The 15,276-nt window shown below is 41.3% G+C and overlaps 1 protein-coding gene across 1 annotated transcript; it reads left to right on the top strand.

The window, feature by feature from the left end:
- Positions 1 to 12,607: 12,607 nt before the first annotated feature.
- LOC306796402 (alpha-2 adrenergic receptor-like) lies at positions 12,608 to 13,906 on the top strand (the record flags this gene model as incomplete). Its single annotated transcript, XM_079295298.1, has 1 exon — positions 12,608 to 13,906. One exon carries the CDS (start codon positions 12,608 to 12,610, stop codon positions 13,904 to 13,906), a length of 1,299 nt encoding a protein of 432 aa, XP_079151424.1.
- Positions 13,907 to 15,276: the final 1,370 nt, after the last annotated feature.

The following is a 15,276-nucleotide window of genomic DNA, read 5'->3' as shown; positions in this document are numbered from 1 at the left end:
TTCAGAGGCGCTGGTACAGGCAGATGTTTGAACTTTGGAGAGTGCCAGGCAAGCGGTTGTCCGTTCTAGTCTTTATGCTAAGCTAAGCTAACTGTCCAATGGCTGTTAGATATCCAACTGATAAATCACGAAATGTCTATGGTGTCATTTAAAAAAATGTTCAGAAGAACCAGCGAAAAGCACCTTGAAAATAAGTTAAACTGCTCAACATCACAGTTTCATATGCCAGTATATAAATAATAAACTAGTCTATGGTGTTAACTGTTGAATAATGTGACTAAAGTACAAACGTTCAGCAGATGTAATTTAACAACTACACATACTAATAATACACTTTTCGTTGGTATTTTATTTTTGCTAAATTGTTTGCATTATCTCAATCTCAAATGCGAAAGTGCGTCATTTCCGATCAGAGTTGGAAATAATGGACAAGTTAATGGAGTGAAAGGTAGATTTGACATTTTCTTTTAAAGAATTTCTGGTTCATTCTATCTCTTTGAAGCGTAGAGCAAAATATAAAGAGAAAGTGAAATAAACTCAAGTGTTTTGTCAAATCAATTGACGAGCGCGATGCATCGGGAGCTCAGTGCTGCTTTTTTTTTTTTTTAAATAACAATTTATTTAAATTGCAGTGCTTTAAAAGCCACTTGTCTTTTCTCCATTTTCTTTTCACTTTCACACAAGAGAGGATGAGTGGGAGTTGTCACAGCATGCCAGCTCAAACAAACAGATTTGAATGATGGACCTACGCAAAGAGACGGCACCTCTAACAGTCTGTAATGAACGCTCTCATGAATAATTCGACCAAATATGTTTTGATGCAGGGTTTCATAAAGCATATCGACATGGCGTGTTGATTAAAGATAATGGGTGTTCCCTTACAGTATTGATGTACTGTGATAGTAAAAGAAGAAGACCAAAACCACAGTCACAGTCGGTATTGATTAGCATTCACTGCAGACTCAGATCTGTTGATTCATGAATGGAGTCAATATTTCGATGAAATAAAACTGTATTGAGTGTCTATTGACACCAGTATTGATTGTTATATCATAGGGGCTCCCCAACTGTTGTATTTGTTTTAATGGCAGCATTGCAAAGGATATAAACTGTGTTTTCTTTATTTCAACCTGTGATAGGTCATCAGTAACAAAGTGATAGGCTGTATAGACAAGTATAACGCTAGAGCCTGGATGTGGCTAGGTTAGCTTAGCATAAAGACTGGAAGCAAGGGGAAAACTGAGCTCCCACCAAAGGACTTCTGTGCTGTGGTAATGTTCTTGCTGTAGCTGTTCTACATGTACTTTAAAACATGCGAGATCCTGAGCACTGCAGTTAAGGAATCATTGAATAGCCGATACGTTGCTTTAGAATATAGGAATCACAACATGTGGGGTGTCCAGCAAAAGACTGGCAGAAGACATCTGATGATAAAAAAAAATGTATAGCTACAAGCAAAATATATTGTGTTAATTGATAAGAATTATAGGTGCTGGTCCTCAGTTTTTTTGCTAACTTATCAATCTTCTCGTCTTACTCTTGGAAATAAAGAAAACTAAATGTTGAACTAATACTTCACTGTATTTAACCGACTGATTTTTTAAATAGATTTTCTTCCGGTAATAAATAAGCCCCAAATAAATAAAAATGCTTTTCCAAGAAAGACCATAAGCTATAATCAGGAGGCTCGGTCACACTCAGACACTTAGACGTTTGGTTCGGTGATGCTCTCCAGGGAAATACCCCGAGCTATGAGAAGTGTCTCGTCAAAAAAGATACAAGGAAAGGCAAAGTCATTGTGAAGCAATTACCAGACTTAGCAGTGTAATTAAGACACCAGGCTTCCTGGCTGTCCTGATAGAGGCTTGATAATGGATTGAAGAGGGGGACAGAATCGATACGGCTGTCCCCACTCTGGGCCAGGAAACCATCAAGCAGACTGTACTTCTGTAATCTCAAAGGGATGACCTGCTTTGTGTGGGCCTCAGTAACCTTGATGCTGACAAGCAGCAAGCAGCCATTTCCAACAGTGGGCAGTAATTATTTTTCCATTTTTGGGATCAGAGATCTGCACTATTGTATCTGGAAACCAAAGCCCCTTGAATAGATCTTTTGGAAATGTGGTACATGTTCTGCCTCATTGTTATGTAACCTGATTATTTTTTACCTCATCATCAATTGCAAGCAGGGTTCTGTCCAAGAGGCAATTTCAAACATGTCAAAGATACGGGAGTATTTGTTATTAGCCCATGAGATGAGGTTAATATTGCTCATAGGTTTTTTATATTCATATACAAGGAAAATGTTGATTGCTATATAAACCCAAAACACCAAAAGCTGCAACTGCAACTTACAACTAAATATTATAGGAAAAAACTATAGATGTTTGCTTTTTGAATGACAGTTTATCAACAATTAAGTTAAAAAATATATCTAATAAATTGTTGTGCAAAAAAGCAAAATTTGACATACAGCACTTATGCACGAATTTAATGGGTTTTCTTTCTAAATTATTGAGCCCATCATTAAAAAAAACTATTATACACTGAAATATTTTCAGAGATAAATTCTTCATTGTAACTTCCACTTTTACACGCATCTTACATTTAATTCTGATGTCAGGCCGGGCACTCTGAGTCAGTGTTTAATCAACCAAAGATGTGCTGCTGTTTATCTTTTAACGATGCAACTTTCCAAACTGATTATCAGTTAATACACCTTCTCAAGAATCGTTAGATCTTTTAGTCATGTCCAAAAATATGTCCTCCAAGTCAGACTTTCCTCTCAAAATGATGTTAATCATTAATATATAGCTAATTATAAATGAATAAATGTGAGTGCATTTTCTTCATGCCATGGGTCTGACGTTTTTTATTGGATGTGTTTATCTGAACTCCGTCCTTCCAGTACAGAAAAACACAACTATTACTTTTTAAAAACTATTACATTCAATCCCTGAATAAATGAGTCGTACTTCAGTGCTCGTCAGTCCCCATGTGTGCAGGTTGCAAATGATCCTGCTTTGATTGTCCTTTGTTCAGCAGGAACAGTGATAACCGCGAAACAGTAGGAGAGCTTTCAAGGCGACAATCAGCATGGCAGCCTAGAGGGGCGACCACGGACAGGAGCTCGTGCGGCAACTCTTCAAAGAGTGACCTTTGACCTTCTTTTATTTCGCCACATCCCCCCCAAGAGTCCTTGAGGCAAACGTAAAAGCATCAAGACTGCGGGAACATCAGGGAAAATGCTGACGATGCTTTGAAGGAGTTGGTTATGCTTTGGGAGTATTGATGCCGAGTGTCAGGACTCAGAATGTGGCACTGTTGGTTCATGAGGACGATTTTGTTTTTTGGTGGTATTTGTGTGGTTTTGGACAATTTGTGGGATCAAACATTGAGAAAGTAATGTTGTAATTTAGATTCATACTATCAATGTGTATATTCAAACTCAATTTTTAAGAATAAACTTCACAAAATGAGGTAGATATTTCATTATCAAAACCTCAGGCTTGCAGCATTGGTAAGCCTCGATCAGAAGTCTAGGCTCTGTAACTATAGCAGAAGAAGTGGAAAAGGTCTGGAAACTATTGTGGGAGCTCGTAAACACATCAGTCAGAAACTTGTGATGTTTTTAAATAGTTTTTGAGAAAGATAGAGGCGACCCCATCCAAGGACACCAAAGCGGAAGGACGCTCGTCTCTTCTGCAAGAGAGCAAGAAAAGCTTTTGACTGTTGAATATTCTTTATGATTTGCATTCTGGTTTGCAATTACAGCTCATCCTCCATACTAGATGGGAGAACTTGACTCAACTTGCATGGACAATAACATAAAAAGGTACGAGGATCAATTCTCATAAAAGTGCTATTAACTTCTAACGAGCTGCGGCAGCAAAGTGAGACCAACAAGTCTTTTTAGACGTTTGCAGAGGTAGAGGAGGAATCTTGTGGTCCCACAGCAATTCATATCTGCTCATGTCGAAAAAGGCTTTAGAAAACCTGTCATTTCTCTTCGTTTTCTCTTATTTTTGTCATGTACTTAGTGTTTAAGAGTATGTATGTGTTTAGGAAAGATTTCCGTCGAGAACCACGTCGGCAGAGGTTGTGTACGGTAGGAATTCAGAATGTGCTTTACAGGACTATTAGCTGACATTTCAGGGAGTCAACATTTCTTCATTTCTACGCCTGGCCTTTCCACGACTTGACATTTATCCGCACTTGATTGGCTGAAGGAGAGGAAGCACTTTAACCTCTTATGCACTCCCTACCCATCCCTTGTCCTCCTCGTCTCCTTGTATTAAGGACACGTTTAGAACTCGTGGGCACTTCTGCCTGCATGAACGGGCCACAACACGCAATTGCATGTCCTTTGGGCCGATTAAAGCCGAGACTCACACGATGTTGCGTGTACAGAAAATAACTCAGAGGGGATTTCATCTTCAAACTTTTCAGGCTCAACACTGTGATGTTTGGTTTTAATTAAATTCACTGAAGATCAAATGCGTTCTGTGCATAATGTGCCCCACGAACACAACTAATCAACTAATAATCAACCGAGTGCGTCTCTTATCAGGCCTGATGCATGTGGAATAAATTTGTTATCAAGGAGTTTTTACGACAAGATGGATGTAGAACTGATGAGCCCCTTTCCTCACTGCTTACGATGAAACCAGCCCAGCCGCGTGTGGCTACAGAACAACTTGATATTAAACTGTTACATGGAGAGAAAACCATCCGATGACCGGAATAGGTGTGTGTCTGCATGCTGCACTTTGGTCCGGACTGAAACATCTCAACAACCAGTAGATTGATTGACATTACATGTTGTAAAGACATATAAACTAAGTTCATTTTGTTGATACGCATCAGTTCTGGACAGACCAATCAGAGGAGATCTACATCCAGGTACTGAGATTATGTGATTTTTATGTTTTTCTTGAAGACACAACTACACCATAATGAGTTTTTTTTTTTAAAGTAAATACTAATACTGACTCATCTATATTTTACGACAGGAAAACCGACTTAAATGAGGACAAAGAATACTTTTACGTGACGAAAGTAATGTCTTGCTCTGCATCTCGGAGTTTGAAACGTTAATCCAAATGGCAGAAAACTAACTAAGAAAAATGATTCATGATAAGTCTCTAAATAAGTTAAGAGACCCTTAATTTAAACCCAATATACTCTTGCAAATTAGCAATCAAACTCTAATACAGACGCTGCAGGCAAACCGAGTAAAAGATCTATTAACCTTCACTTTCCGAGCGTTTTATTGTTATCACAACAAGCTTATTGTCGCGAGTGGAATTCAATTTGTGGAGCGACTCTGATGCCTTTTTTCGTGTGCTTCCCCCCCCCCCCCTGCTGGCTGAAGTGATTCAAACGAAGGGCTTACTGCGAGAGAACGGACAGAGTTGTGGAGAGATCAGAGGGATGGCAGTGATTGAGTATTTCAGTTTCACGCAGTGTCAGACATTATTTGCTCAGATGATCCACAGATGTGTGGCATCGCTGAGCCGCGTCACAGCTCAATGAACTGATAAGTGTCGCTACAAAGCAGTCAGCCTTGTTGGCGTTTGCTCACAGTGAAAGAATAATGTCAGGGTACCACACTTTTCTTTCATGCAGAACAACTTTGAGTCATGAACCTTCTTTTTGAAATCACCAAACATCTTGTTTTTGCAGACACAGAGCAACTTTTAATTAAAGTGCTGACAAAACTCACCCTCTGAAGTGTGCAGAGGGTTTCAAGCCAGCACTGTCAGCCCATTAACATAGCCAAGCACATTAATATTAATCTGGATCTGTTATCTGCTCTGAACGGAGGGACAGCCCAGTGTACCGCTAGTGTGTCTTAATCTGTGGATCTGCAGTGCTAGAATCTCTGGGACCGAATCAATTAATAGATACTTAACTGCAGTAGACGCATGCAAGAATTTAACGTGATCAGATGAATCATTGCCTGCGACTCTATTTCCTCCACTCTGTGGGCAATGGCTAAAGACACAATCCAAAAGAAGGTGTTAATGCATGCACGAGATAGCAGCAACTGAAATCAATGTATTCAAAGCAGGCATTTCATTTTTAGTCTATTTAGTTCATGTCTGGTGTTGTTTGGTTTGTGAATATAAGGATTAACCTGCAAAAAATGTATTAGTTTCAGTACATCTATAGAAACGAAATGGAATATACATATTTTATGCCTTTATAATTGAATAAGAATGCTCACTGTTCACCCAACACCATACCGCTTTGGCACGGTGCACCAGACAGAAGCTTTTGTCCCTTATTTGGTAGTAAGAAGGTTGGCAACTCTACTAGTTAGTCAGACATGCTAATTATTTATAACTTAAGTTGTTTTTAACACATTTGGTGCAAAGATAACAGCTGTGTGTGTGTGTCCAATTTACACCTAAACATGTATTCATGAAAATAAATGTCTCCACCATTATCACCACAACCAACTCCTGCTGTTTTTCAGACGAGGCACGTGAAAACCATCCGACCACATGCTGAACTGCACTCGCACCATCTGAGATCACGCTGAGATAATCTCAGGAGGATAAATGATCTGAGGACGACAACATGAGTTGATGTTGTTTGGATCCCATTTCATGCCCAATGGATTGAAATGATGTAGCACTCTGACGTTGAAGCCGTCAGTGACGTTAAAGTCCACAGGACCGGTCAAGGTTCACAGTGAACGGCGCCTGATGACGTCAAATTAAACAGATATCGGCCTGCAGGACTGTAAGAGTTTGTTTAACAGCTAATTAGGTAGGTTGTACATCTGTTTAACCCACCGCATGCCAAACACAGAGGACATGTGTATTGAACTCCATCACTTAATCATTTTCCTGCCTGTCCCAGGGAATAGATGGGCAGACACAGGCAGGTATGATTAAGCGTATTATTCAATGTGCAGCCATTTTTCATTGGATAAAAGGCATTCTATAGGTTAATAAACACTGCAGTCTTTCTTATCATTTCACATCATGTGAACGGGAAACTAACTGCATACAGCATATGACAGCGTAATCACAACAATTTTTGTTTGTACTAAGACTTCTACTCGTGAGCATCACTGCAACAGTGAAGTATATCTTTGAGGTTAATGATGCACATTTTCGAATACTTAAACCGGCATTATTTGTTAGTTTTTTGCCGCTCTGAGGCAGCGCAGCAAGCTTTAAACGCAACACTGGTGAATATTGTGAAGCACTTGAAAGTGTCAGCTAGTATGACATTGTCCGTTCTACCGTTTATCAGAGCTTTTTCACTAAAAAGCAGTTAGAGTGAACCAAAGAGCCGGCAGTTAAACCAAAACAATGACCTGAAAGATGCTAAAACGCATCTCAGAACCGAGGGTAAGATACAAGCAAACACGTTTTTTTGTGTTAATGTCTTAAAAATAGTCGGTAACAACATAGAAACGATACGAAATAGAAAGTGAAATGACTTGCAGAGTGGATACTTACACTGCAGTGAATCCACATTGCCATTGTCTTTGCTTATTGTTTCACATAGACAGCGATTCAATGAGCACATTTCATATCTTCTGCTCCGCTGCCATGCTGAGCACAGCTTAAGATGAGTGACATGAACGTTTCACAAGGTCATGAAGGCAAAGCAGACGCAGCATATGGTAAGTGCCTCTCTAAGATAACAAAAACAAAAAATCTGTGCCCGATTAATTATTCATGGCGTCTTACTTATTATTTCTTAGGAAGATATGAAAAAGGTAGATATGAAAGCATAAGCTCCTCATTTTGTCTTACAGTTGCTAACATACTGCTGTGTATGTAGAGCATAATGTTTGACGATTAACAATAATAATAATAATGAAATGCTTTATTAATGCCCAAATAAGAGATGATGTGCATCCAAACAGGACACCTTTGAAACGTGTCACAACAAAGCAGGCGGCAGTCGCACACACACGGCCAAGCTGAGCGTTCAACGTGATATGCGTGATTATTAACATGTGGTGTACACTCGTTAAGCCAAAGTCAAGAAGAACACCGACTAGTTCATGAATCCTATTCTGTAAATCTTATTGTCGAAGCAAACACAGCTCAGGGATTTACATATCGTGAGGCACAATGTCAGTCAAATATTGATTTAGTCTTATACTGTAATCTACTATTTCTGTCATTGTGGTTAAACAAAGCTTAACTTGATATAACTATCAACAAATACTTATATTACACTGCAGGCGATTGCATGTTCATGGTGCATGCCTTCAGTATCCAGTAAGGTTTCAGACGTGAACGATGAGAAGTTAATAAAGTAATTCTAAATGTTTTCATGAAGAAGAAGTCAACAACAAATTGTCAGTAAGTAACCTGAAAATCAATTTACAGTCAAACTGTGTACAACAAGAAAAGGAAAATCAACCTCTAAAATCAAAGCTGTGTCTTTGAAAACTCACTTAAGAAACTTAATGGATTAAAATTAGAGCTAAAACAATCAATCATTTGATTGACAGAAACTTAAATTCAAGATATCAATGCCTCGCATCGACCTCGGGCGGATGAGCGTCTGACAATACATCCATCTTAAAAGACTCCGTGATGTTGTTTTAGAGCGAGCAAGCTGCAGGTAAAGGGAACTGAAAGAGTGGTACTTTCCTCTCTTAGTGAGTGAAAGATTAGCTGCTAATGAGGATGGAAGTGCTCATTTTATTTAGTCATGCAGCTCTGCCACAATCACCATGATGGAAAATTAGGCGATTCTATTAGGAAGAACAAATGAAGGGCAGAAACCGTTAAAGCGCTGTAATGAAGCAGAGAGTCAGTTGAAACGCCAGCAAAATTTGCATGTCGTGAGATTGAGTCTGTACTCGTTGCAAAGTGTATGATTCTCTGCGGTATTTCTGCCGGGCTTGGACACTGGACGTAGTGAGGAGCTGCTCTTCTTCCCTGAGAAATCCTGCTGCCTGACAAGATCCCGCCATCGTTATTGATCAAGCCAAAGTAACAGCTGCTGTACTCCATTTGCCAAACCCTCCATTCGTCTCCTCACAATCTCCTCCGAGTCCATTCTCCAGAGAGCTGCAGCCTTTCTAACATCTGCAACATCACTTCTATCAGCGCGCTCTTAGCCGGCTGTTTGCATCCAGTTTAAAGCAACGGATGACCCAGGGCACTGACGCACCACAAGACAATACTTGTATTTTGATTAACGCCAACAATATTAATTCATGAATTCAGAAATTTGGGGAAAAAAGCTAAACAAAAATAATGGAAGTCTTAGAATTTTGAAACAGTCCCTAAAGAATGAGTAATAGGCCGTGCATTGATTTGTATTGTACTTTATAATGCTAATTCCATACAATGTTTGAAATGAATTAAACATCCAAAAACCAATTGACACACAGGGTGAAGTTTACGACTTGAGCCAAGAAGCCCAAAGGGAGATTTAATACTGAGGAAAACATAAACTTCCCTGGAAACTAATATGAGAGTGGACGCTGAACCGAGCACCGACGCATCTCTGGATCGTCGGGGACAACGCTGCACTGATGCATCAAATCACCCCGTCGCTAATTAGTTTCATTGGCTGCTGGGCGGGCGGCTCGTTGATCATCTAGAATAGCATTCAAGAACAACAGATGTGAAAAAGTGAAGTACTTCTTCCTCAGAGATGATGTGGTGTTGTGAAGGGCTGCCAATCACCATGTGTTTTCAGGCCAGAGCCTTTGTCGTACACACGTTTTACCCTTTATAGGTGTACGCCTTGTGCCTTATTGTATTATAATATTGGAAAACCAATATTTGATTTGAAGAAAGATTTGTATAAATCAGGTTTTAAGGGTCAGTGGCCCCCAGGCACTGAATAACATTTATTAATCAGTTTATTTCTAGTGAACTCATCGCAATGTGCAAAGTATTCACCAGGTTTCAACAAGGCTTAAGACTCCCACAAGGTATGCTGTCAGTTCTTAAGTAGGCATCATCGGTTGTCATCATTACCATACTGTAGATGTTAATAAGACCCTATTCCAACTCCTAACTAGAAATAGTAACAAAAAAACAAACAGCTGATCGGTTCTTCCTTGGTTTCAAAGTTTCATGAAAATCAGTTTAGTAGTTTTCACTGCAATCCTGCTCACAAACGTCTATATGTAAGTCTAGAAGTCACGGAGGAATGGTGTATTATGTTGCATACAGGCCTGCAGCAATGCACATGGATCTGGATTAGTGACATGCACCTTCTGACCATTCAGAATTTTAGAGCATTCCTCTACTGAAGCAGAATTATAAGAGCAAAAACAAAACGACAAGAGAAGTGATTCAACAGTCTGATCAAATTCGACGAGGGTGACCTACATGTCCTGAACATTTTCATCGTCTGGTGGGCGCAAGATAATAACTCACAGTTCTGTTTGTTAAGATGGCTTTAAAATTCTTGAAAATCCTGCCCAAAGCCTCATCATCATGCGTTACGTTACGTTGCCCTGTGAGGATAATTACCCTAATAGGATTGTGCTGTTCTCTTTGACTGTCGGGAACAAGCGACAAAAACAGCCATTAAACCCGAAACGACTCGGGACATTTTTTTATGTGACTGATCAATGGGCTGTCAATTTTCAACATTAATTATATCACTCAGTGGTATACTGACTGTACAAGCAGCTACGGAACAAAAAAAAAAGGTGTTGCACACTCTGGCTTCAATTTTGTTTGTTGATCTTGAAGAAGACCTGAGGGGCTGAAACGCCATCTGAATACAAGCGAAATGCAAATGGCGACAGAGTGGGCCGTGATCATACTTTTGACTCAAATATAAAAAGCTTTGCAAATATTTTAGGAGGAAGAAATGCATTCAACACATGTTTTGGTCCTCAAGGATACACACAATGTGTACATATTGTAAAGCCCTCTGAGGCTAATTAGTAATTTGTGATGTTGGGCTGTACACAAATAAATTTAATTGAATGTGGTGATTTCCCACGGCTCCCGCTGCAGCCACAACATGTGCTGCAGGACCTGTAAACAGACTTTGATGTGGAAAATCAGTGGAGTTCCCCTTTAAGCAAACCAAGATATAGTGTGTACAGTGACGCATCATGATTAAGTCTGATGCCCTGCACCAGTTCACTGACATTTCTGTCTAAAAAAACCCAAATATCTCAACCAGTTAAGCCAAATATAGGAAACGGAAATGACACCTAAGACCCAAGAAACAACAGACCGAGCTTGGAAAGAAATACGAAAAGCACAAAAGAAGACGATTCCTACTGTGGTGACGCCATGGTCACTTGGTCAAGACAGTCAAGACCATTAAGAGCAGAGCAGTATTTATGGTTAAAAGCAGAGGCATCAGCTCCCATCATTAAGCTCCTCAAACAAAGATGAATCATCTGCGATGATCATCGCACCTCCTGCACACTCAACACATCTTAAACTCTGCAGATCACCACAATGTTATCACCCTCCTCTCCTCTCCTCTCCTCTCCTCTCCTCTCCTCTCCTCTCCTCTCCTCTCCTCTCCTCTCCTCTCGCAAAGACATCTTAAGTGTTGCCAGGTTTGTTTTTTGGTGTGGGTTGTTCTGTGAATGCATCAATCTGTAGAGAAGTTGAATTGTATGCTTGTGAAGAAAGGTAGCTTGACTTCCATCACAGGCATGTGCGGTGCACTGTGGTAGCTGGAAATGATGACTATCAAAACCTCTCCTAGGCTATCACTGTTCTGTAGAGGAATAAAAAAACAAGCGTTTTTAATGAGAAACATATTTTTACCTGACCAACGTTGCACAGAATAATTTGCCCCCATATATCAATGGGTTGGACTCACAGTTGCATCATTTATGTGAGATCAGGTTGGATTATGGTACCCGGTTGATAAAGTGCCGGCTGTCAGTGTTATAACATCTCTGTTCGTGTTATTATAAAGTTATGGGGCCGTGTGTGTATTTGTGTGATGACAAACAAGTCTACAATTTAAATGCGGACGTCCAATCCATCTTCTCCACCCGCAGCCTGATGAGCTCAACTCCAAAATCCCAACAAGCCTCATCTTCTATACTCACCCACATTACACCCTAACGCAACTCCTTCACTCTCTCACAAATGTTGAGGTTTAAAACCCCAAAATAAAAAGTTGGTATTAATAATTTGGAAATTGAGATAATTGGGCTCAGACACAGTCGTGTCCCTGGCCTCATCGTATCCCAACAATATGGAAATAAGGCTGTGTGGCGGGGGCGGGGCAGCAGTGGGTGAGTTTTATGAGAACAACACGGGGCATCATTAGGAGCGAGCGCGCACCATGCTGAAGGAAGGAACGGGAGCTGAGGCTGGACGGCACTCAACTCCTGACAACCAGGAGGCGCGTGACAAGGCTATGGCAGGGCGCAGAGGAGAATATTTGTTTTTTCTCTTCAAGTAAGTTACGTTGAGATATGATCAACTGGCTACAAACAACCTCCAAAGATTCCTCCAAGTGGGAATCTTTTCATGCGCGCGTCTTCATGTCGTCAGATTTGTAAATTGGCCGCGGAGCTGCGCGTTTTTTGACGGACTCCTCGGTCATTAGAGGACTGAATGTGAATTCATGCCAATATCAAGCCACTCTGGGATATACACAAAGCGCGCACAGCCGGGATGGATTCGTTTAACGCCAGCGGAATGGACGCGTACACGGTGATCCATCTGAATTCCTCCTGGAGTCTGGACAGTGGATATTCTTTAGGCGCGATAGCCAGCATTGCTGCTCTTGTAAGTTGTCTCATTCTCTTTACCGTTGTTGGGAATATTCTGGTGGTTATTGCGGTGTTGACGAGCAGGGCGCTGAAAGCGCCACAGAACCTTTTTCTGGTGTCCCTGGCCACCGCGGACATCCTGGTCGCCACTCTGGTGATGCCGTTTTCCCTGGCGAACGAACTTATGGGCTACTGGTATTTTGGTAATGTTTGGTGCGGTATTTATCAGGCTTTGGATGTTCTATTCTGCACTTCGTCTATTGTCCATCTGTGCGCAATAAGCCTGGACCGCTACTGGTCCGTTACGCAGGCTGTAGAGTACAACCTGAAGCGGACTCCCAAACGCGTCAAGTGCATCATCGTAATTGTGTGGCTTATATCTGCTTTTATCTCATCTCCGCCGCTCCTATCTATAGACAACAACACTAATAGCAGTGCTCAGCCTCACTGCGAGCTGAATGATGACACTTGGTACATCCTCTCCTCCAGCATCGCGTCATTCTTCGCCCCGTGCTTAATCATGGTGCTGGTGTATATCAGAATATACCAAGTGGCCAAAACCAGAACAAGAACCATGTCGGGGAACAATCTCAGGCCAGATAGTGTTACACAAACTGAGAACGGACTGAGCAAAGCCACCTCCCCTTTCCATGGCGAGAGGGAGAACGGTCACTGTCAGTGCCCGCCGACGCCCAGCCAACGCACCGTCACCTTCGGGCAACAGACTGAGGATGCTGACATAGAGAGCTCCTCCTCGGAGGGCAAAGGTCACAAACACCAGCAGGAGGAGTCCAAGTCAGCCAAGAGGGCCAGCTGCAAGAAGAGCTCCCTCTCCAAACAACCCACATGCCTCTCCAGAGTCAGTCACAAATCAATGGACCTCTTCGCCTCCAGGAGGAAACGTCGCCGGAGCTCCTTGGCCAGAAAGAAGGCCTCTCAAGCCAGGGAAAAGAGGTTTACATTTGTCCTGGCTGTGGTCATGGGGGTGTTTGTTGTGTGCTGGTTCCCCTTTTTCTTCAGCTACAGCCTGTACGGGGTGTGCAGAGACTCCTGTAAGATCCCCGTCCCGCTCTTTAAATTCTTCTTCTGGATCGGCTACTGTAACAGCTCACTCAACCCCGCCATCTACACCATCTTCAACCGGGACTTCAGGCGCGCCTTCCAGAAGATCCTCTGCAAGTCGTGGAAAAAGTCCTTTTAGATCTGAAGCCAAAGTGCTGGACCCACCGTGACAATCTCAACGGCTTTATCAGAGTGAATTTTGAAAGAAAAAAGAATCCTGTTTTGTCTATTGCTGCCAATTGTTACCGTTTCGTCTCATTGTCCTGTTGTAATTCAGTCATGGCAGTGCAACACCGTCAACCACCTGCTGGGTGTCTCTACAAGGTCTGATTAGTGAGCTCCCCCTTTCTTTTATTCCTACTGATGTGTGCTGTAACGCTTTATGGTGTTTGATCATTATCAAGCTCTTTATACATCCATAAAAGATACACATGGCCAGATTTATCTGCTTGGAGAGCCCATCGCAAAAATGGCCTCCTGGGCCGTGGTTAACCCCACTAAGTTACTCCCACTCACTCTGTACGATGTGTACACTTTGTCGATCATTTTTGTGATTGAACACTACTTGTTCACAGATTTGCTGGCGGTGACATATTTATTTAGAAATATGTAACATACATAAGCACAACACTGAAATAATGAAGGTTTTAAAACTAGATTTTGAAACAAGGAATCCTTTTCCAGACAGAGCATTGAGCCGTGAGTTAGAGGAGAAGATAACGCTATTATCTCTGTAAATATGTCAGCTGCAGCCAGCAGCTGGTTAGCCTAGCTTAGCATAAATACTGAAAACCAGTAGAAACAGCTAGCCTGAATATCTCCAAAAGGTAACCAAATGTGCCTCACAGCACGTCTAACGCTCACTTTATATCTAGTTTGTTGAATGCATACAGAAGCCGAGGCGTAAAAACAACAATTCGTTGTTTTACAGCGGACGTGCTTATCTCGGTTGGAAGGAGTTGCTAGGCAACGAGTGGAGACTCGATTAAGTTAGTGTTCTTGTAAAACTGTCGTTTTTACACCGCAGATTTTGTACAGATTAAACAAAAAAAGATATAACATGTTAATTAGTGCGCTTTGTCATCTTCGAATAGAGCTAACTGGCCGCTGTCTCCAGCTACATGACGAGGTACAAGTTCCCAAAATGTCTATTCCTTTAAAACTAGGCGATGAAGCCGAAACCATCATAAGGTCCCTTATCATGTCAGTGTTTTGCTTTAAAATTCAGCAGATTGGTGGAAAAAACAAACAAAAAACACACACACACACACACACACACACAGAAATAGTTTGAGAGAAGGACAAATAAATTAGCAGTGTTTTTCCAACACCTGGGTGCTTTGAGGGTATCCGTGCAATCACAGCGTCATCATCGTAATTCAGGCCACAGCTAACAAATGTTAAAGGACAGCAGTTGACTAAATCACTACAGGGTCTTTGTTCTGATCTCTGACTGGACCTTAAAGATTTGACACTGCACTGAGGAGGGCCGACGTTTTCACAGTGGCC

This window comes from Melanostigma gelatinosum (assembly GCF_949748355.1).
Source record: "Melanostigma gelatinosum genome assembly, chromosome: 23".
NCBI classification, from domain to species: domain Eukaryota; kingdom Metazoa; phylum Chordata; class Actinopteri; order Perciformes; family Zoarcidae; genus Melanostigma; species Melanostigma gelatinosum.
Note: the sequence above shows the minus strand (reverse complement) of the source record. Positions and strands in the feature narration are given on the sequence as shown.